The 23,913-nt window shown below is 41.8% G+C and overlaps 1 protein-coding gene across 2 annotated transcripts in view; it reads left to right on the top strand.

The window, feature by feature from the left end:
• The first annotated feature begins 495 nt into the window (after nucleotides 1–495).
• The window catches only part of LOC105475083 (cardiomyopathy associated 5), a 103,660-nt gene continuing 80,242 nt past the window's right edge, over nucleotides 496–23,913 (top strand). Inside the window, exon 1 of one of the 2 annotated variants that reach the window (XM_071098762.1) lies at nucleotides 496–708. In XM_071098762.1, the coding sequence (XP_070954863.1) occupies nucleotides 560–708 (149 nt within the window). In that variant the 5' untranslated portion in view covers nucleotides 496–559. The remainder of the gene's footprint in view (nucleotides 709–23,913) is intronic. The other variant, XM_011730065.2, reaches the window with a different exon arrangement.

The raw sequence follows: 23,913 nt of genomic DNA, 5'->3' as shown, positions 1-23,913 counted from the left end.
GCTCTTCGGAGCCTCAGTTTCCTCATCTGGGAAACCAGCACTACAGTAAAACCTTCTACAGGTACCACCGCAGAATCGAGGTAATGAAAGCGAGACTCTCAGCAGAGTGCCTGGTAGTTAAGTGCCCCGTTCAGGATGTAGTTATTGTTTGGGATAAAGGGTCCAAAAAGTAGTTCAAAACCGAAAAGACTCACTCTGGAGGAAATAGAGACGGGGCTAGGTTGTCTTTCCTCCTTTGAACCCCCTGGTGCAGCCGGAGCCCGCGCCCCTTAAAATGATCTCCAGTTGTCCGAAAGGCCCTCCAGGGATCTGGCGAAACGGGGGCGGGGGAGGGCTCGGGGAAGAAGAAAAGCTGAGCCCGGGCCCCAGAAGCTTGGTGGCGAAACTTTGACGCCTTCTATTTAAAGTCGCGGGGCTCGCCCGCCCCCGGCGCCTGGAACCCGAGCCGCCCCCGCAGGGGCAGGGCTGGGAGGGCAGGGGCCAGAGCAGTCGGAGGGAGAACACCAGGCGCGGCGCGGGCGGCTCCGGCTCCGACTCCGGCCCCGGCCCGGGAGAGGCGATGGCGAGCCGCGATAGCAACCACGCTGGCGAGAGCTTTCTCGGCTCCGACGGGGACGAGGAGGCCACCCGGGAGCTGGAGACAGAGGAGGAGTCGGAGGGCGAGGAGGACGAGACGGCGGCGGAGTCGGAGGAGGAGCCGGACGCCAGGTAGCGCGAGCCTCTCTCCTCGGCCCAGGGCCTGCAGGGCAGCTAGCAGCTCCCTTGCTTGTTTGCTTTAAGTTTTTAAGCTCTGGGGTTCGTTTCCGTCGAGCTAGGCACTTACTCTCTGGGTGCACTGCCGTTTAAAAGAACTTGAAGGTGAAGGTGCTCGCTGTCAGCTGGAGTGACAGGCCCGCCTGCAGCAGAGTTCATTACCCCCGCCCCCAGCTCCTTGTGACTCGCTGCTCTTGTTTATTCCTGAGGATTTACTTAGGTCCTGCCTAACTGCCGAAATGTGCTGGAACGCGTACATCTGGCCCAAGGCACAGGAACAATCGCTAAATCCTGAGCTAGAGAAGGGGGTGGGGTGGAGGCGGTGAAGGCGCACTGGTACCTTCAGATGAATGGCGGTCTCCCCGGCGGCCTAGCACTGGACTAGGCTGCAATAAGGTGACCTTATTTTGATACAAAGGCCCATACATTCTTTGGGGGAAAAGAAGCATGAGTTTCAGTAATCCCTGTTCTTCAAGTCCTGCTTCTTTTTTCCTGGTCCCATGTATCAGTTTCCGTGAATGTGATGAAGTAAAATACTATGTAAAAAAGATGCGCCTCCCACCCTTCGATCTCCCACCCTCCGTCCCTTTCTTTAAGAAGGCCCTAAAATGAGAATAATAGAGATCATCTAATCTCTATTTGGATTTGCTTCTACCTTCACTGGTTCTCCTTGAGTATGTGTTTTGGGTTTTTTCCCTGACTGTGCGTCAGTCAGTGATGTCTCTTCTTCAGTCTGTTGGTAACAGTGGAAAGGTTTTGAAGGTGGCAGGTGGGTGTGTACCATCTCAGAACGCCCAGCTTACCTAATCAAAGCCAGCAAAGCCGATGTTGAAGAAGTAGCCCATAGAGTGGCATTGGGGAGGATGGACGGTCAGGCAAGAAGTCCTGAATGCATGTCACATGTTTACCAAGCAACTACCAAGTGGGAAGCAAGCACAGTCCCTGGCCTCAAGAACTTTGTGGAAAAAGTTCCCCTAACTTTTTCCCCTATGGGGAAACGTTTCCCTAACATGGGGAGTGTGAGGCTATATAGAGGTGGAGGGAAGGACGGTGGGTACTGTGCAAGGGCAGAAGAGGGAGTGTTGGGCTGGAGCTGCCCTGAAGTAGTGGGCAGGGACTACAAACAGGAAGAGCAGAGGAGAAGGCACCTGTAGGGAGTGGATCAGGGAGCAGGGGACCTGTGATCCCTTGGCAGTGTTGAGAAGGGGAAGTCTGTCAACCCCAGCTTTTATAACCTTTCCCTTACTGTTGTCTGGGATCCTCATATCCTTGCCCAACCACATTTACAACCAAGAGAATCTGAAAACTCATTTACACTAAAATGTGAGCAGCTGACAATTCACCACTTTGGGGTTGTATTGCCATTTGACAAAGGTCAAGGCCTTCAGAAAAGGATGTGATTTGTCTGCAGTAAACTTCAGCCTGCTCTGACTACAGACAGTAAGGTGGACACCAGGTAAAGAGGTCAGAATAAATAGAGTGGAGGGAAACATGAGGGAATATGGAAAATGGAGGCCTGGAAAAAGCATCCAATTTATTTTTTATTAGATGACAAGGGTAACAGGAAGTCAGCAAAACTTCTGGATTTAGGAAAAGCACATGTTGACAAAAAAGCGTCAAACTGTAAAATATTTGAAGAGATTGATTCTGAAGTCAACTATGAGTGACCAGTGGCCTGTGACACAGCCTGCAGGATATCCTGAGAACATGTGGCCAGGTGGTTGAGGGACAGCTTAATTTTACACATTTTAGGGAGACATGGGACCTCAATCCAATACATGTAAGATGTACATTGGTTTGGTCCAGAAAGGTGGGAAAACTGAAGGGAGTGGGGGCTTCTAGATTATAGGTAGGTTTAAGTTTTTTCTGATTGGCAATTGGTTGAAAGAGTTAAGTTATTCTCTTAAGACTTGGAATCAGTGGAAAGGAAAGTCTGGGTTATGATAAGGGGATGTTGGGACCAAAGTTTTGTCATGCAGATGAAGCCTCCAGGTAGCCGGCTTGAGAGAGAATAGATTGTAAATGTTTCTTATCAGACTGAAAGAGTTGTTCTATCAGTAAGTCCAAAAGGGAGGGGGATGTAGTGAGGCATTTTCCGTCTCCCCACCCATCATGGCCTGAGTGAGTTTTTCAGGTTAGCTTTGGAATGCCCTTGCTGAAAGGAGGGGTCCGTTCAGACGATCAGGGGGCTTAGAATTTTATTTTTGGTTTACAAATCTTTATTTTTAAAAATTCAAAAGGCACAAAGTAATCTGTAAACTTTCCTTTACCCTTTCAGGTATGATATATAATTATCTACAGTAATCTTTCTGAATTGAGGAAAAATTCCCTTTAATTATAAAATGCTTTTGTCGTGCAGGAAAGCTCATCATTTACATACACCAACATGTATATTGGATCAGAGAACTATCCTGATATATCATCCAGTGATATGAATGTGACATATAGCATCAAGAGGCCTGATTGTGAATCCTGTTAGTTGTTCCATAATGGGCAAATTCTGTCCTCTTTGAGCCCAATTTTCTCATCTGTAAAATAATAAGAATTCCTAATTCATCAGGTTGTCTTAAGGATTGCATAAATTACGTGAATGTGTGGAGGAGTGCTTGGTTCTTAGTAGCTTCCCATTAAGCTTTAGTTTCTTTTATTCCATCAGATGAGTCATTATTAGCAGGAAGGCTCTACCTTCTGCCCACTGTTCATCCATGAAGGGAGAGATGGTCTCAGCTTTCAGTATAAATAATGATCCTATTTCACTTTGTATTTATTCATTCACTAAACATTCATGGAGTGCCTACTATTAGTATTTGCCATAGACAATGCAAGGTGCTGGGGATACAAAAATAACTAAGAATCCATTACCATCCTGTAATCCATTACCATCAATGTAAACTAGAATGTTTACATTCTAGTTGGGGAAACAGAAAAACATAATGATGTCGTTAGCTGTTAGAAGAGATTTAAGGAAGAAAAGGTGTGTATGAGGCACCTCAAAGTCTTGGGATCCATACTACCTGGAAGGGTTGGAGAAGGCGTCATCATTGCAGCGGTGTTTTGAATCATAATAAAATGCCTCACAGTGCTTGTAGTTTGTGGATATCAAAAAAGATTTTTATGTTTCTAAAACTTCACCAGAGAACTTTTGTGAAAGGCAGATTATAAAACCCACAGGATTTTAGAGCTAGCAGAGGCTTTAGAAGTATCTGTTCCCAACCGATCTGACTTTAGGTTCAGAAACTGAGTGTCAGGAGTCGTTTGTTCAAAGTCACACCTTTTTTTTTTTTTTTTTTTTTTTTGAGGCAGGGTCTCACTCTCGTTGTCCAGACTGGAGTGCAGTGGCATGATCATGGCTCACTGCAGCCTTGACTACCCAGGCTCAGGTGATCCTCCCACCTCAGCCTCCTGAGTAGCTGGGACTACAGCTGTGCATCACCAGGCCTGGCTAATTTTTTGTGTTTTTATAAGAGACAGGGTTTTGCCATGTTGCCCAGGCTGGTCTTGAACTCCTTGGCCCAAGCAATCCATCTGCCTCAGCCTCCCAAAGTGCTGAGATTATAGGCATGAGCCACCGTGCCCGGTCTGTCACAGAATTTTTTGGAGTAGAATTAGGAGTAGACCCCAGGTGTCTGGACTCCAGTTTAATGTTCATTAATTTATTCATTTGGCAGATATTTATTGAACTCCTACAATGTGCCAAAAACTTCCTAGGCACAAGGAATACAGCTGTGAACAAAATGAATAAGGTCTCTGCCCTGTTAAAACTCACTCCAGTTTGGGGAGACAAAAAATAAAACATATAGTATGTCAAGTGGTAATACATTATGAGGACAAAACAGCAGGATAAACGGGTGGGATGTATTTGAATGAGGTGGTAAAGAAAGCCTCTCTGATGAGGTGACATTTGAGCAGATACTGAAGGAATGAGTTTCTAGGCAAAGGGAAGACCAGGTGCAACGGCACTGAGGCAGGGATATGTGTCTTATTTGAGGAGCACAAGGAGGTCGGGATGCTGGAACAGAGTAAGGTAAGGGGGCAAGTGGTCAGAGTCGAGGCTGAGAGATAGTTGGGTTGCAGATCATGTACGGCTTTGTAGCCCATGGTAAGGACTTTAAATTTTATTCTGAATAAAATTGGAAGCTATGTTCTGTCTACTATACCAGTCTGGATAAAAACAAACAAACACACACACAAAAAACAAGGAAAGCACAGTGATTGCAATATTCCTTTAAATAATAAGCACCTATACATTTGTATTTTCATTTTACTAATATTTATTAAACACCATGTGCCAAACACTATGTTAAATGTTTTAAACTCATGGTTTCCTGTATAGAGAGGAGACAGAAGTAAATACAACTGTTATTTTTGTATTTATCTTGCTGTAGACCAGTGAAAGCCAACTCTTTCAGCCTTTCCCACAGATCACTTAGAAACTTTTCAGCATTTTTATTTTGGGTCATTCTCTGTTGATCAATTTTCGTTCCTCTATTTAAGCACAGAGGATTTTTGCTACAGCAATACCCAAAACTTAAAAATCACCTTCAATTGCAGCTTTGCCAGTGCTTCTATAAAACAGGTCTGTCTAAGCTGACAGAATTAAAATTATTAGTGACATTCACATTTAACGAGTCCTTGTAGGAAATCAACCTTTTGGAAAGTGCAGGAAATTTGTAAATGGTTTTCGTTATCAGTACAGAGCACTCTGTTTCCATGTATCTATTTATATAGTGTCTCCCACAGATGTGCTTACCTAGGTGTTTTGACAAGTGTGTTATTTGAGCCAGCCTTCTTCTGAGGTCAGTGGAAAGAGCTCAGAATGGGAGGGGTGACTGCTCAGGATGCCAGAGGCTGAGGGAGGATAGAAGATAACATAGTCACTTGTAGCCAGAAACTGAAGAGCTATTTAAGTGTTGGCTGCATGGATATTACATGTCCTTGGTAGGACTTTGACTCAACGAAGAGTCAAACACAGCAAGAGTTGGAATTATCGTTATTTTTTCTTTAAAAAGGCAAACTTACTAAAAAATGTAGGACATACTGATAAAATTTTACACAAAAAAAGTCTGTATTCCCTGGATATTCTGAAAACAGGCTTAATGAAAACCTAATCTTCTTTAGTCATTAAGCCAAATTCCCCTTCCTACCAACATGACTTCAGAGAATCAAGTACAAGAGACAGATTGTGGCTGTACATGAACATAACCTTTGATTTAGTCCAGCATTAGCCTATAGAAATATAAGGTGAGCCACATATTTAATTTTAAATTTTCTAATAGCCACATTTTAAAAAGTAGAAAGAAACAAGTGACATGAATTTTAGTAATCATTTAAGCCAATATCCAAAGTATTACCATTTCAACATGTAATCAGTGAAAAACTTTTTAGAGATATCTTACACTATTTTGTACTAAGTCTCTGAAATTTGATGTTTTTTAAATACTTATAGCACGTCTCAATTCATCCTACCTAATCACATTTCGAGTGCTTCATAGCCACATGTGGCTAGTGGCTATCATACTGGACAATGCAGGTCTGATAATACCTAGAAATCTGCTAGCTTCATTGGAATCGGGAGAACTGCTGCGTTGGTAGTAAGTTCTATATGCCAGGCCCTGTGCTGGATACCAGGGACACAAAGAGGATTGGATGACATGGTTGTTTTCCCTCAAGCAGCTCAGTCTGGTGAGTGGAAGCGGTTAATTTCAATGTAATATCATAAGCACTACACTAAGGATATTAACAGAGGAATATCCAAAGACATTCTTCCTAAAATGAGATTTAGAAAGATTTCTGTAGAGTGACACTGCAGTTGGGCAGAAAGATATTCCAGGCACAATATGTGGTTAGGTATTCCTTTAGTTCCTGGTTCCAGCTCTTGTGCTGCTAATGACTGCTCTGTCTAAACTTTCTTGTTATTATCCAGAATCATCTCAGGATTTTTTAGGGTTGAGAATATTTGTTGATTGGATAAGTGAATGGTGTGAATGAATAAATGAATAAATGAGTGTGTGAGTCAAGGGCAAGTCTTCCCGACTTCTACAAGAAGCAAGTTGAGTTGGAATATTGAACTTGTAAGATCAGGTAAGACTTTTGTTGGTTGTTGGCAGTTCATTTACCAGGGATTGATAATGCCCAGTGACTCTGGAAAGACAGTAGCTTGGAGGGAACAGTGACAAGTACTGAAGGATTGTTCAATTAAAGTGTCTGCAGTCATCAGTGCCCCCTTCTGTCACTTGTCAGAAAGTCACCCCCAGACCGATCCTTCAGCCAGATCATAGATGGAAAAATAAGAATAGACTTTGCTTTTTGCTCAGAGAAAATTTTTCTGTTAAGACAACCAAAGTGGATTCAGTTCCAAAATTCTTCAGCCTAATCTGATAAAGTCCAAGATATGTGGGAAGATTAATTGATGCTACTGTTCAGTCCACCAAACTAAATGCTCAGAGCCCTCTCAGGGAGCTGTTAATGTGTTTTCTTCATGTAAGTATGCCTCCTTTTAAGAAAAATTCACTTGCAAGATTGAAATTTACATTCACTGTTGTATACCATAAATATATACAATTTTGATTTAAAAAAACGTAGAGAAATTTACATTCATTACAAATTTCCTCCTAATGGCTGATTTCACAAGGGCACTTAAATTGTTGATTTATAAATAAAATTAATTTCTTCCATTTAAAGAAATGTTTTTATTGGCCAGGCGCGGTGGCTCATGCCTATAATCCCAGCAGTCTGGGAGGCCGAGATGGGCGGATCACCTGAGGTCAGGAGTTCGAGACCAGCCTGGCCAACATGGTGAAACCCCATCTCTACTAAAAATACAAAAATTAGCCGGGCGTGGTGGTGCATGCCTGTAATCCCAGCTACTTAGGAGGCTGAGGCAGGAGAATCACTTGAACCCGGGAGGTGGAGGTTGCAGTGAGCTGACGCCACGCCTTTGCACTCCAGCCTGGGCAAAGAGAGCAAAACTCCGTCTCAAAAAAAAAAAACAAAACAAAAAACAATGTATTTACTGTAAGAAAAGAGACTTATTCATTCAAAAGATATTTACTGTGGGCCTATTGTGTGCCAGGCAATATAAATATGGAGTGAACAAAACAGGTAAAGTTATTAATCATCAAAGTTTAGCCTCTGGGAAGGACAGGTATTAAATAAATAATCTCTTAAGTAATTAGCTAAAGCAAATGCATTGGTACAATGAATTGGACCTTGGGAGCTGAGGTAGGTGCCTGCTAGGACCCTTAAGTCCCAGTCTCTGAAGCCTCCTTGCTCATTCCCTGGGAGTTTTCAGTGAGCCTCTGGTCCCTATTGTTAGTCCTTCTCCATCTGCCTACAACGAAAGGTTTCACTGTCCTGTAATGAGAGTCTGGCAAGACAGCCTGGCTGCTGATGACTCTTATCCTAGAAGGGACTTCAGACGTCATCTCCCTTACCCTCATGCTTCTGATGAGTGAACAGAGGCCCAGATAAGAGGAGGGAAACCACTTAGTCAAGGAACATCTAATCTCTTCCAAGCACTATCACTTGTTATTTTGAGTGATTTTTACAATAGCTGTGTGATATAGGCATTGTTTTCATTCCCATACTGAGTAATTTACCTAATTTCAGACAGCTGGTAAGTAGCACAGCTAGGATTCTAACCCCAGTCTACTGGCAGGGCCCGTGCTGGAGCCATCATCAGTTCAGTGCTCACCTCAAGATTACATAATATGTATATTACACACACCTGTTTTTATTAGCCAATTTCTTTCTTTTATATTTGAGTACAACTTTGCTGTTTTTAAATAATCATTTCAATTCAAACTTTTTTAAAGGCAAAAGCATCAAAGACTCAAAAAATCTGCATAGTAGCTAATCTTGACCAGCATCTTAGCAATATTAAGTTTCCTGATGTGTAATAATGAGAGTAGATCTTATGTTTAAAAATAGATATTAGGCAATCCAGTGTGATTGCATTTTCATAAGGCCAAAGATAGTAGCACCAAAATAACTTCCTTATATGCTGTATGGGATCATGTAACAAACTTGCAACAGTTATTTACCATAATATGTATAAAATTCAGATTCTCTGTTTAAAAGACAATTCATATTAGTTTTGGGGTCATGAACTTTGAAGTTTTTCTATTTATTTATTTTTTCCCAAGAGGGCATGAGAAGAGATTGAGACAACTGACTTCAGCTCTTCTTAGAATTTTGGGAGCTCCAAGAAGAGCTTCAATAAATCCCCTAGTCATCCATCACTATTTTGGGCATAAATCAGGTTACACTGCATTAAAAAAAAAAACACAAAAAAACAAACACCTGATAGAACTGAGAAGACCAAGATTATCATCCTGGCTGTGCCACTTACTATGTGACGTGGGGCAGGATACTTTGCCTCTCTGTGTCTTTACCACAACTTGTCCACTTTCTCCCTGACTGGCCCCTGTCTACCTCTCTCAGCTCATCTCATGCCACTGCATTTTCACTACACTCCAGTCAGCCGGCTAATGAGCCTGTTCCTCCATCCAGGTCTTTGCTCTTGCTGTCTGCTCTCTCTGGAATGCTTCTTTAAATCCACTATTCAGGTTTTGGTGCAAATGACACTTTCTTAAAGAGGCTTTCCTCAACTGCCCTGCCGCATGGGCTTAGTTCACTCCCTTCATGTCTTTCACGGTCACATTATTCATTATTTCACATTGCTCTTCATAGCACCTATCGTTATCTGAAATTTATTTGTTATTGCCACCACCAGAATAGAAACTCCATGAGGGGAGGGGCCTTGCTTCTCTGTTGCATTGTCAACAGCTAGAACACAGTGCCTGCTACACAGTAGGTGCCTAATAAATGGTGGTTGTGGCCAGACACGGTGGCTCAAGCCTGTAATCCCAGCACTTTGGGAGGCCAAGGCAGGTAGAGCACTTGAAATCAGGAGTTCGAGACCAGCCTGGAGAACATGGTGAAACCCCATGTTTACTAAACATACAAAAATTAGCTGGGTGTGGTGGCGGGCACCTGTAATCCCAGCTACTCGGGAGGCTGGGGCAGGAGAATCGCTTGAACCCAGGAGGAAGAGGTTGCAGTGAGCTGAGATGGCGCCACTGCACTCCAGCCTGGGTGACAGAGTGAAACTCTGTCTCAAACAACAACAACAGAAGAAAGAGGGAGAGAGAGAGAGAGGGAGGGAGGGAAGGAGGGAGGGAGGGAGGGAGAGGGGGGGGGAGAGAGAGAGAGAGAGAGAGAGAGAGAGAGAGAGAAAGAGATGTTGAATGCATGAGTAGTTGGGGTTCACCATAACATTTTATCCCTAGGATCTCAGTTCCTTCTGTCTGATGCACACCACTCGTATTACCACCCTCCTAACAAATTGTCTTGTTGTTTATTATACTCATGCCAGGATAATAAAAGGCATGGAGAATGAAAACCGAGCAGTGGTCATTGATCTGGCAAAATGCAAGTCCATAGAGAGAGATGAATAACTAATGGAAATGCAGACAGCTTTGAAAGGGTTAATAGTTTAAGCCTATCAGCATCTGCTTTAGATTGAATTCATTTTTAATAAGTCCTTTCAAATACAGGATCTAGGTTACTCTCCTGGGAGAAGAGGATACTAGAAAGTGGAAAGAGGGAAGTGGGTGCCTAGAAAAGGAGAGGGCACCCAGAGCGCACTGGGTGCTACAGTTGTGCCTCAGTCTGTCCTGCTCACAGGAGTGAACCGAGGGTATCACCCAGGAAACCACAGAAAACTGGCTACAAACTCTTGGCCTCAGTCACTGATAACTGCAGGAGGGGGTGACATTCTTATTTCCCTGACTCCTCAGAGAATCCGATACAGAAGGGGAAGAGAAGCATGGACAGAGTTAACCGTATTGACATATAAACTAGAACTGCCTGAAAACCAAACGTGGAGTTAAAGCATCGACAGAGTTAGGACCCCAAGTGCATTTACATACTTGACTCCTTGGAAGAAAATTCTAGTGGAGTCCCTGGACACCATCCTAGGTGGGCAGGGAGATGCAGGGTAATACAGCCTTTGTGGCTGGAGGGCCAAGCCCGAGAGAGGAATGCTGGCATCTGGATATCAGACCTTATTATCTGAATAACTGACTGGAATCAGTGGTCTACTTTACCTTAGAGGAAAATGGCAAGAAACGGCAACCACTCTTAGATTTTTCTTTCTCTTTCTGTTCCAGTTGATACTTGCTGCTCAACCTGCTACAGTTTCACTTGTCAATCTCATAAGTTTCCTTTGACTGAGTTTGCATAGTTTAACACTTTAGAATCATGAATTCAGAAACCCAGGCTTCAGTGACAACACTGCCACCGAACAGGTTTCATTTTGCTAGGAAAGCCTTATGTAAGTTATTTTCTCTAGGTGAGGGATGCTACCTTGGGTTCCAGAATCTTCACCAGTTAGGGTTTGGATTTGCAATAGAAGTAAACTGTGATCAATTTAAGCAGAAAATTGGGTGGTAGCTCATAAATCATGGGAAGATTGGAGAACTAGGCATTAAACAGGAACAGCCCCTCAAACTATGCCCCGAAACTGCTCTGATGAATTATTTCAACTCAATTATAAAAAGACAACCCAATTTAAAAATAGGCAAAGGATCTGAGTAGAAGTTTCTCTAAAGAAAATATGCAGATGTCCGGTGAGCACATGAAAAGGTGGTCAACATCATTATCCATCAGATAAATGCCAGTTAAAACTACAGCAAAACCTAAGTGTCTAGTAATGGATGAGTGGATAAGGAAAATGGGATATATAGACAAAATGGAATATTATTCTACTATAGAAACAATGAAATTCTGTCATTTGCAGTGATGTGGATGGATCTGGAGATCATTATGTTAAGGGATATAAGCCAAGCACAGATAGACAAATATCACATGTTCTCACTCATTGGGAGCTAAAAAAGATCTCGTGAAGATAGAGAGTAGATTGGTGGTTACTTCAGGCCAGGAAGGGTAGTGGGGAGGGAGGAATGAAGAGAGATTGATTAATGGGTACAAATACATACTTAGGGCTGGGCGCAGTGGCTCACACCTGTAATCCCAACACTTTGGGAGGCTGAGGCAAGCAGATCACTTGAGGCCAGGAGTTCAAGACCAACCTGGCCAACATAGTGAAACCCCATTTCTAGTAAAAATACAAAAAAAAAAAAAAAAAAAAAAAATTAGCTGGGTGTGGTAGTGCATGCCTGTAGTCCCAGCTGCTCAGACAGGAGAATCACTTGAACCTAGCAGGTAGAGGTTGCAGTGAGTCGGGACTGCGCCACTGCACTTCAGAGCAAGACTCTGTCTCAAACAAACAAACATACACTTAGAAGAAATAATACCTGGTGTTTGATAGATCAGTAGCGTGATTGTAGTTAACATTAATTGACTGTACATTTCAAAATGTGTAGAAGAAAATAAATCAAATGTTCCTAGGGTAAAGAAAAAATAAATGTTTAAGGTAATGGATATCCTAATTACCCTGACTGGATTATATAAATGTCTCAAATGATCACATATACTGAGAAAATATGTACAACTATTACATATCAATAAAAATAAATTAATTAAAATCTCACACACAAATAAAACCACAATAAGATACCACTTCATACTTTCTAAGATGGCAAAGACAGATGTTGGGAGAGGATGTGGAAGCATCAGAATCCTCATATAACACTGGTAGGAATGTAAAATGTTACAACCACTTTAGAAAACAGTCTGGCAGTTTCTCAAACAGTTAAACATAGGCTTACCATATGAGTCAGCAATTCCACTCCTAGGTATGTACTCGAGAGAAATGAACACATCTGTCCACATAAAAATCTGTACATTAATATTCATAGCAGCATTATTCATAATAGCCAATAAATGGAAACAACCCAAATGTCCATTAAGTAATGAAGAGATAAAGAGGCTGGGTGCGGTGACTCACACCTGTAATCCCAGCACTTTGGGAGGCCAAGGTGGGCGGATCATGAGGTCAGGAGATCGAGACCATCCTGGCTAACATGGTGAAACCCTGTCTCTACTAAAAATAAAAAACATTAGGCGGGCATGGTGGCTGTACTCCTACCTGTAGTGGTGGCTGCAGTCCCAGGCACCTGTAGTCCCACCTACTTGGGAGGCTGAGGCAGGAGAATGGCATGAACCCGGGAGCTGGAGCTTGCAGTGAGCTGAGATCTTGCCACTGCACTCCAGTCTGGGTGACAGAGTGAGGCTCCGTTTCAAAAAAAAAAAGAGATAAAATGTGGGTGGGGTGCAGTGGCTCACACCTGTAATCCCAACCAATACTTTGGGAGGCCAAGGCAGGAGGATCATTTCCATCTGAGTAACATGGTGAGACCCTGTTTCTACAAAAAAATTTAAAAATTATCTGAGCATGGTATAGTTCTAGCTATTCTGGAGTCTGAAATGGGAAGGTTGCTTAGGCCCAGAAGTTTGAGGCTACGGCGAGCTATGATCTGCCACTGTACTCTAGCCTGGGCAACAGAGCAAGACCCTGTCTCAAAAAAAAGTGTTATATTCATACAATGGAATATTATTTGGCCATAAAAAGGAATGAAGTACTGATATATACTATAACATGAATGGACCCTGAAAACTTTATGCTTAGTGAATAAGTCGGACACAAAGAAACACATATTGTATGGTTTCATTTATATGGAATGTCCAGAATAGGCAAATCTTCAGAGACCCAGAGTAGATTTGTGTTTGCCTAGAGCTGGAAGGGAGATGTGGAAGGGATTAGGGGTGATGCTTTAGGGGAATGGGGTGTCTTTTGGGGGTGATGAAAATGTGCTAAAATTATCTGTGGTGATGATCACACAACTCTGTAAATATACTAAAAGCCATTGACTGGTACACTTTAAAAGGGTGAATTTTATAGTATGTGAATTATACCACAATAAAGCAGTTTTTAAAAAATCATCTGGTGAGTAAACTGTTGCCATGGCTGGGGCACTAGATGTCACAATTTATGCTATTGCCACATCCACACCAGCAGTTCCATATTGCAGCAACTGGGACTCCTGCTATTGCCAGAGAGAACAAGGAGCTACACATCTGTTTGTTTCCTCAGTAGCTCTCGAGTCAGTCTAAAAACGGACGTGAAGGTCATCACTAGGAGAGTATCTAGTGCTGTCAGTTCTGTCTCCTCAGGACCCCCAAGGTGGGGAATCCACCAAGTGGGAAGATAGAGAATTTGCTCAACTGTCTTTTTGGATGTCAGATGTCTGCTGGATCAGCAAGGGGCCCCGGGCTAGGCTGTTCTTCAGATTTTGTTACCTGACCCTCAGATCATTTAACACAGGATGCAGTATATTTTGCTATTTCTGTGGATGTACAACACTTTGTTTAAGCAATAGAATAAATTGGTTAATATTTCCCAAGGAAATTGAATTGAAAACACAACATAGATCAGTGAACAGATAAAACCATATGAGGTTGAAGTTTTCCCCCATTAAATACCAGCTGAATCTGAGTATTCACTGTTTATTCCAGCATGGACATTCCATTTTACAGTAAGAACAAAGAAGCCTTTCGCTCTGGCCTCGATATGACCTGTCTTACACACCTTGCTATTTCTGCTTCGGGGTTTCAAAACTCCTTTGAAATCCTGTCACTGTTTGCTATTATCAGGAAGTTAATTCCTTCTAAAGCCTTTTGGTCTGTATGCCTAGGGTAATCCTCCTTTGGAGAATTGTCACCATCTCACAGGTGGGCTATAATAGAGTGTATGTATGACCCTGGTTCAGGGGGAAATCAGATTCTAGTAGTGTCAGATTTTCTTCTCTGGTAAGTTGGAAATGGAGGCAGAGATTCTCTTTAGTTAGCTTTAGAAAAGGGGCTTGGAGGACGTTTCTCAACTTTTTGGAGATCTGGTCAACTTTATTTTGATCTTTTCTTGAAAATTATTAATTTTTCTATCAGTCAAAAAATATTCTAGGGCCGAAAATGGTGGCACATGCCTGTAATCCCAACACTGAAAGGCTGAGGCAGAAGGATCGATGAAGCCCAGGAGTTTGAGGCCAGCCTTGTCAACATAGGGAGAGCCTGTCTCTACAAAAAATTAGCCTGGGATGGTGGTGCACGCCTGTAGTCCCGGCTACTTGGGAAGCTGAGGTGGGAGGATCGCTTGAACCCACAGGTCAAGGCTGCAGTGAGCTGTGATTGCACCAGCTTGGGCAGCAAAATGAGACTGTGTTTAAAAAAAAAAAAATTCTAAAGGTACATCTGTGAAACTGTCCAAACTGCCCAAGATGCGGTAAAGAAGAATATTAGCTAAAATTGCTGAGCATAATTTGGTGTCTAAGATGGTGTCCAGGAAAAAAAAAAAAAGATATTTAATGCTAAATAAAAACAATCTGTCAAGGCAGGAATCCCAGAGTGTAGAAGGGTGGGGAGGTGACAATCCGTAGGGAAAGGGTGTGACCCCCACTGTGGGTCTGAATGCTGTATCACACTCAAGTGTGTTTCTAAAACCCTAAAACAGTTCACCCAAAGTGAGAGCAACCAGAATTCTATGATCATACCCTGTGTTCAAGGGTCTGAAAGCCATTTCAACTGGTCCTATCACCCAGGAGAAGCTCCATCCTTTATCAAAGCAAATCATGCCAACAAGTAGAAGTTTTCCTACCCCTTTATTTTAATTCTCTTGGATATAGAGATTAGAAGAGGGAAAAGCAATAAAATAACTTTTCTGAAAGCCGGGAGTCCCTGCCTTTGTTCTTGGTTGATCTCTTAATCTCTTTGGGAAATAATTTTCTGTTACTGAGGGTGCCATTTGGGGACAGCCATGTTGAGAGAGAGAGAGAGAGAGAGAGAGAGAGAAAATACTTGCAGAGACAAGGAGAGATCAGAGCCAAATTGACACATCAGAGGTAGAGTAGCTCCCTTGACTCCTGAAGGTTTTCCTGCTTCCCCTTCACTGGGAGGCCTGGATATACCTCTGGCCTCTGGATCCTATGAGAAGTCTCTATTTCTTTAAAATAAAGACCCTCTATTTAAGCTAGCCTAAAAGAGTTTCTTTCTTATCACCACAAGTGCCTTAACCCCTTCTTAACATTTCTAACAGCTTTAAAAAAATTTTCTCCTGGCCGGGTGCAGTGGCTCAAGCCTGTAATCTCAGCATTTTGGGAGGCTGAGGTAGGCGGATCATGAAGTCAGGAATTCAAGACCAGCCTGGCCAATATGGTGAAACCCCGTCTCTACTAAAAATACAAGAATTAGTGGGGCGTGGTGGCACACGCCTGTAGTCCCAGCTACTCAGGAGGCTAAGGCAGGAGAATTGCTTGAACCTGGGAGGAAGAGGCTGCAGTGAGGCGAATCGTGCCAGTGCACTCCAGCCTGGGTGATAGAGCAAGACTCAGTCCTGATAAGATAAGATAAGGTGAGATAAGATAAGATAAGACAAGATAAGATGAAGAATTTTTCTCTTGCAGGCCTTGGCAACACATGTGTTCTAACCCAGAGCTAGCCAAAAGAACCCCCTAAAACTGGAGTTATGCCCTACATGTCCAGAAATACTATATATATATATATATATTTTTTTACAATCAGGAATGTTTTGGACATCAATAACCCCAACGGTGAAACCCAAAGCTACCATTAGCCCTTAATCACCACAACATGCCTGCAGAAAATTTTTAAAAACCTGCTTCAGATTTGAAAGAACTTTTATTTCCCAACCACACATCTTCCCATTGCAAGTATTTTAAACTTGATTGAACAGAGTTACAGACCTGACGAAAGGTCTATAGTGACCTAAGACCAACTTAAGCATATACCATCCAGGAGCTGGTAGAGAAAAGGTCTTGATCAATCTCAGTTTGATCTCACAAATCAGAGTCTAGGACTTTCTTTCAATCTCTACTGGAGTTCTCTTGGAGAACTGAATGCTAGCAGTTCTCTGGAATACACCGTTGATAGCCACTTGATCTCTTTGAACCTCAGACTCTGAAAGAAGTAGTTACTGCTACCTGCTTCACAGGTACATGTTGGGGTAAATGAGAATGGAGATGCACAGGGACATCATATGTTCCTGGCACAGAGTGGGACATGGGCGAGTGTCAGTTTCCTCTTCTGTCCCTTCCCCATCATCTACTAGTACCCTGAACATGAGTTGTTTCCTAGGTTCATGTTGCCATTTCTAGCAATGCTATTCGTCAGCCAGCACTCCTTACCCTGCATCCTTAGTTGAGCTGCACTCCTAGATGCACAAATAACTCTTCTTGGTTTTTTTGCTTTGTTTTAATTTTAAATCAAAACTAGGTGTGAACTCCAGTGTGGACTGCACCTATCCTCACTGGTGTCTTTTCTCTAATTTTCTTGGTATGGCTTGTCAGAAAATGTTAAAGCTTTCTTGTTAGTATTTGAATACATTTCAGGGTCCTAAATGACGAGGGTTAAAGCCCCACTGCAAGAATTGTCATCTTTGAACAGAATAGGGCCAGGAATGATGCACCTGCAGCCACTGAGACATACAATCAGAACGGCCCACTCAGCATAACTTTATGAATGGTTCTGGCACTAGAAAAGATTTCGTTTTACATTTCTATTTGTTTAGGGACTGTGTGTAGCTTGCCTTTGGAACACATAATACACACTCAAAGATGTTGACTAAGTGAATGAATAATAAATGACGATGAATCAATGAATTCAATGAGCAATGAATGATATAGGGAAGAATAATTAGAGAACATATTAATTTTGCTTAGTTACACTTTCTGGAAGTAATCATTATTAAAGAGGTCCTTTTGCCTTATTATAGGCTTATTAATAAATTAAAGTGAGTTTATGTATCTTGTATCTTCAAAGTTTGGACTTCACAAGGTTAATTCAACACTGAAAAGGAAAAGGAAGAGAAGAAAAGTATTTTCATTTGTCATTTGCCAAGTATGATACGAGACGTTTTACATATCATTTCAACATGCCTTATAAGGTACCTTATATAAAGTACCATTTTCAACTACCTTATAAAGTAGATATTAGCCACCCCGTTGAACAGATGATGACCTTCAAGCCCCGGAAAGGAAGGGGAAGTAATTTGCCTGAGCTCACACAGTGCCTTAGTCTGTTCATACTGCTATACCAAAATACCTAAGACTGAGTAATTTAGAAATAACAGAACTTTATTTCTCAGAGTTCTGGAGGCTGGGAAGTCCAAGATCAAGGTGCTGCAGATTCTGGTGAGGGCTTGAGCCTCCCTACTGAGTCCTCACACAGTGGATGGGCAAAAGGCCCTAGGGTGCTCCCTTCAACCTCTTTCATAAGATTGCCAATCCCATTTGTGAGGGCTCCATCCTCATGACTTAATCATCTCCTAATGATCCCAGCTATTAATACTATCACATTAGTGATTATGTTTCAATATATGAATTTTGTGAGACACATTCAGACCATAGCACATAGCTAGTAAGTAATGAAGCCGGGATTTAAACCTAGGCTGCTCTGAGGTCAAAAATACTATTTCTGCCATTACCGCTTGCTGTTTCTATCCCATGGACTTAGCACTGTGGCGTACATTAAGATAATGACACATAGTTTCTGTCTCAAGAAACTTATTGTTAGGCCGGGCGTGGTGGCTCACGCCTGTAATCCGAGCACTTTGGGAGGCCGAGGTGGGCAGATCATGAGGTCAGGAGATCAAGACCATCCTGGCTAACATGGTGAAACCCCGTCTCTACTAAAAAATATAAAAAAAATTAGCCGGGCGTGGTGGTGGGCATCTGTAGACCCAGCTACTTGGGAGGCTGAGGCAGAAGAATGGTGTGAACCCGGGACCTGGAGCTTGCAGCCTGGGCGACAGAGCAAGACACCGTCTCAAAAAAAAAAAAAAGAAACTTATTGTTAAGTCGAAGACACATGGCAAATACTAATTATAATAATAGAAAGTAACATTTGGCCGGGCATGGTGGCTCATGCCTATAATCCCAGCACTTTGGGAGGCCAAGGCAGGCAGATCACGAGGTCAGGAGATTGAGACCATCCTGGCTAACACTGTGAAACCCTGTCTTTACAAAAAATACAAAAATAAAATTAGCTGGGCATGGTGGTGGTTGCCTGTAGTCCTAGCTACTCAGGAGGCTGAGGCAGGACAGTGGCGTGAACCCAGGAGGTGGAGCTTGCAGTGAGATTGCGCCACTGCACTCCAGCCTGGGTGACAGAGTGAGACTCTGTCTCAAAAAAAACAAAAAAACAAAAAAACAAAAGAAACATTTAAAAAATATGGAGCTGGGTGTGGTGGCTCACTCCTTTAATCCCAGTCCTCTGGGAGGTTGAGGTGGGTAGATCACTTGAGGCCAGGAGTTCGACATTGGCCTGGCCAACATGGTGAAACCCTGTCTCTACTAAAAATACAAAAAAGTTAGCCAGGTGTGGTGGCTCACACCTGTAATCCCAGCTCCTTAGGAGGCTGAGGCACAAGAATCGGTTGAACCCGGGAGGCAGAGGTTGCAGTAAGCTGAGATCATGCCACTGTACTCCACTCTGTCACTCTGGGTGACAGAGCAAGACCCTGTCTCAAATTTTTTTTTAATTTAATTTAATTTAATTTAATTTTTTACAAAATGGTAGAGTTACCAGAGAAGTACTCTACTGAATTCCAGTAAATCTCAGGTATTATATTTCATAGACGAAAGTGAGATAAAAGCCAGCTAAGTGACACTTCGGTTTTCTACAAACAGGTATCAAGACAGGGCTCACATGGTACCCAGTGTTGATAAGAGTATGGGTAAGAATGTGTGGCTCTCCTACACACTACTGATAGGAATGCAAATTAATCAACCTCTCTGGAGAGAAAAATTGTCAATATGTGTAAAAAACCTGAAAAAATGATTTTGCTTTTGAGTCTCAAATTCTACTGCCATATTATTCTAAGAAAAAAATGTGCTGAAAGATGTATCTGTAAGTATGTTTGTCAGAGTATAGAAAAAACTTGGAAACAATCTAAATGTTCAACAACAGGGTACTGGGTAAAGGGAGTGTTATATGATGGAATGCTATGTTAACTATTAAATAGGAAGTTGTGGAACTGCAGTGATCAAAGTGTGGTTTCCTTTCAAGGCATCCATAAGATCCAAACTATTTTTATAGTAGTTCTAAAACATTATTTGCATTTTCCACTTTCATTCTCTCATGACTGTGGAAATGTTCATTGATTTTTTTTTTTTTTTTTAGATTCCATATTGCAACTAATCTTTAAAAAAAACGACTACTTTTTAAGTTTTCGTGTGGTATAAAGAAAATATCAGCTGGGCGCAGTGACTCACGCCTGTAACTCCAGCACTTTGGGAGGCCAAGGCGGGCCGATTACTTGAGGTCAGGAGTTTGAGACCAGCCTGGTCAACATGGTGAAACCCCATCTCTACAAAAATACAAAAAAAAAAAAAAAAAAAATTAGCTGGGCTTGGTGGCATATGCCTGTAATCCCAGCTATTTGGGAGGCTGAGGCAAGAGAATTGCTTGAACCCGGGAGGTAGAGGCTGCAATGAGCCAACATCATGCCTCTGCACTCCAGCCTGGGTGACAGAGTGAGACTCTATCTCAAAACAAAAAAAAAAAGAAAAAGAAAAAGAAAATATCCAGAATTATCTGAAAATTACTCCTCCCTTTTCCAACTACAGGTCTCTAGATTTTCTTTATATATTCTTACTAACAGAACCTATTCACATTTTGAATGCAGAAGCAGATGTGAGAATTCAGCTGTCTTCTGCTAGGCCAAACATTTAAAAGATTTGCAAAAATATAAAATAATGCCATTGTTCTCACTAAATGTTTTTGTTTGTGTGTTTTGGAAAATAACTTTTTATAAAATATGTTATTGATGTTGACATGTAGTAGGCTATTATAATGTTTAGATGAATTAGTAAAAAATTTAAAAGTTCCGTTTTAATTGCTAGTACCATAAATATTGGTAAATATAACCCACATGAACAAAAGCTTTTTGAGGTCCTCTATAATTTTTAAGAGTGTAAAGTAGTTTTGAGACCAAAAGTTTTGAGAATAGTTGTGGCAAAAGTATATTTAATAGCATGAAAAAATGTTCAGAATGTATTTTTTAATTTAAAAAAAAGCACATTACAAAACATATCATTTGTGTAAAAGAGGCACATCTCAGGATAGACTGAGAATGAAGAATGCTGATATATTAAAAGTGGTCATCTTTGAGTGCTGGGATTACTGGTTGTTTTAATTTTCTTTTTTTGTGTGCTTCTGTTTTCCTATATATCCTACTGTGAAATTTATATTTGGTCATTAGAAACATTTTTTATTTTTACAGATAGGACCTAAAAATCTTGAACTTTCCCCTGAGTTCAACTGAGGAATGGGGGAAAATGTATTAACAAAGGTGGTCTGTATTATGGTTTTTAAAACATTTTACTGGATCAAATGCACATCATTTTTAAAGGGTTTTTCTGTCTTTCTCTTTTGTGGGTGATTCATAAGAGAATATTATGGGAAATTCATCTTAATTTTTAGAACTCCTGAAGAGATGTAAGCACTGTAAAGTCTTATAACAATGATTTTGGGGATGCAAAGTTTTCCAGTAATCTCACTTATTCCAATACAGTCCTCTATAAAAACAAAGTTATTGAATCTCCAATTCTGAAGTTTTTCAAGTCAGAAATCAACAAGCTACTAGCAAGTTATTTCCTAATGTATCAGTAAGGATTTTACTTAATCTCTTTGTTTTTCCCCCTGTGGAATTTTAGAGACTTGTTTTTGTAAGTTCTGTTTTACTGTCGGTTATGTGGTAGGTAAGAGGTTTCTTGTGTTTTTCTGGTGGTGCTGTTTGAGGCTGACGATGGGTCCATCAGGTAGGTCTTCTGGGTGCTTTTCCCTGGCAGCTCCGCCGTAGCCAGGCTGCTGCTGATCGGCTTTCAACTTCAGAGGAACCAGGCACCCCTGCCACCAACCGTACCTGGCAGAATTTGTCTAAAGTGGAATAGCCACTGAAGGTGGTACAGAGGGAAAAAGAATGTAAACGACGTAGACAATTGCTTGGAAAGTTGAAGAGGAGAGAGGCGAAGTTTAATTGTCAATATAGGTTTTGTTAGCAGACTTTGTAAGTTATGTTCTTGAGAAATGAATCTTTCAGATTGCAAAGGCTACATTGGAGAAAGACATTAACCGCTTTCAAAAAAAGATAATGATTCCCATACATGCTTTATAGATCATTTGTCTGGAAATAAAGAAAAACATGGGAACTGGGAAATTTTCTAAACATTTTATGTATGCACGAAAGAACATACTTTCTAATACTGTACTTGAAGACAACACACAGTTAATGGTGCTAATGAGTTATCATCCGAGCTGATCCAGCAGAAAATATCTGAGGATTTGTCAGTAACCATAATATAATGATTAATTTTTCTTGATGAATTATTGGCAGCATTAATTGTGGGCCTCAATCGAAATTCAGTGGAGGAGCACCCGGAACTTAAAGAGAATGTGTATGGTTGTTGTTCAATCACAATTTTCAGTCTAATCCCGTTCCATCTTCACTCCCTCTTCACATACGGTACAGCAGTATCTCAAGGATGCTTCTCTCTGTAGCTGGAGAGTGCCATCACTGGGCCTCCAGAGGACTCTCTCTTAGGTTTATCCAAACAGGCCCAGGAGAACCAGCACACTGCCACCCAAGCCTCTCTGCTGGCACCAGCAAAGGGGTCCTCTCTCCTGAAACCCCAGGGCTGGGATGTACTTCACCTATCCCTGTTCATTCCAGCAGCATCTGCTGGAGTGAGGCATTAGTGTTTTATTTATTTGTTGTTTGTTTGTTTATTTTTGAGTTGGAGTCTTGCCCTCTTGCCCAGGCTAGAGTGTGGTGCGTAATCTCAGCTCACCGCAACCTGTCTCCCGGGTTCAAGCGATTCTCCTGCCTCAGCCTCCCAAGTACCTGGGATTACAGGTGTGCACCATCACGCCCAGCTAATTTTTGTATTTTTGTAGAGATGGGGTTTCACCATGTTGGCCAGGCTGTTCTCAAACTCCTGCCCTCAAATGATCCACCCTCCTCAGCCTCCCAAAGTTCTGGGATTACAGGAATGAGCCAACATACCCGGCCTATTTTTTTCTTCTTAAAAAATGACAGAGAAAAAAGAAAAAGTGTTGCCAAACACTGTACTAGGTATACGGACAAACCCCGATACCATCTAATAGATGAGCTGGGCTTTATTTTTAAATGTATTACTATTATTATTTTCAAGGCTACAATGTAAGGGCTCTTTCTCTGTTGCAAATTTAATATGAAAAATTGCTGGAAGGCCATGAAGGAAATCTGATCAGATTTCTCCTACTTTTTGGACCAATTTGCCCTCATACTTCATGTTTTTATGGAGTTATAATTGTATTAGGAAAAAAAAGTCAGTGTAACAGGTGGGGAGAAGTCTATCGTGGCTCACTGGTTTATTTTAAAAAGATCCCAACCTGACATATTCTATTCAGATGAAGTGCTCTGTCTCTTAGTAACCACCACTCAACATTCATAGGAATTTGACAGCAGTGGCTGGTGGGATGCAGTTTCTGCTCTGCACTAATATTCAGTAGCTGTTGAAGAATTCCAGCGCTAAACAGTTAAGCCTGTTTAACTCCTTCGCTGGGAATCCCAGGAACCTGAGCATTCTCATCCTTCATGGTTTTTCACTTGGATCCTCAGCCAAGGTTGGTGTTGCCTATGGTTAAGTGTCTTTTCTCACTCCTGAGTCTGCCTACACCATTGGTTCTCAACTATTACATGTCTGAAGACATTTTTTATTGTCACAGCCTGGGATAGGGTGCTAACGGCATCTAGTGGATAGGGGCCAGGGAGGCCACTAAACATTCTCAACACACAGGACAGCCCCAACCCCGCTGCACCACCCCCACCCCCACCACCTGCCATCACAAAGAATTATCTTAGCCCCAAATGTCAAAAGTGTCACTGTGGAGGAATGCCCACCTCCCAAGACCACAGATAATTGAGTTTCCTGTGTTTTGGTCTGAAGCAGTCACTAAGCTCTGTAACAATGCTGTCACGCCATAGCTTATTTATTTTGCTTCTCTGGACCCGGCATCTCTTTGTCCTTAGTTTTTTATAATAGTGGAGAATTTAGTGGTTGAGTTTTATACTTTTCTCTGGCAGATTCAGATGTGTGCTTGCAGTTTATGTAACTGAATAACAGCCCCAGCTCATGGCCAAGA

This window comes from Macaca nemestrina, chromosome 6 (genome assembly GCF_043159975.1).
Source record: "Macaca nemestrina isolate mMacNem1 chromosome 6, mMacNem.hap1, whole genome shotgun sequence".
NCBI classification, from domain to species: domain Eukaryota; kingdom Metazoa; phylum Chordata; class Mammalia; order Primates; family Cercopithecidae; genus Macaca; species Macaca nemestrina.
This window is presented reverse-complemented; position numbering and strand designations above follow the sequence as displayed.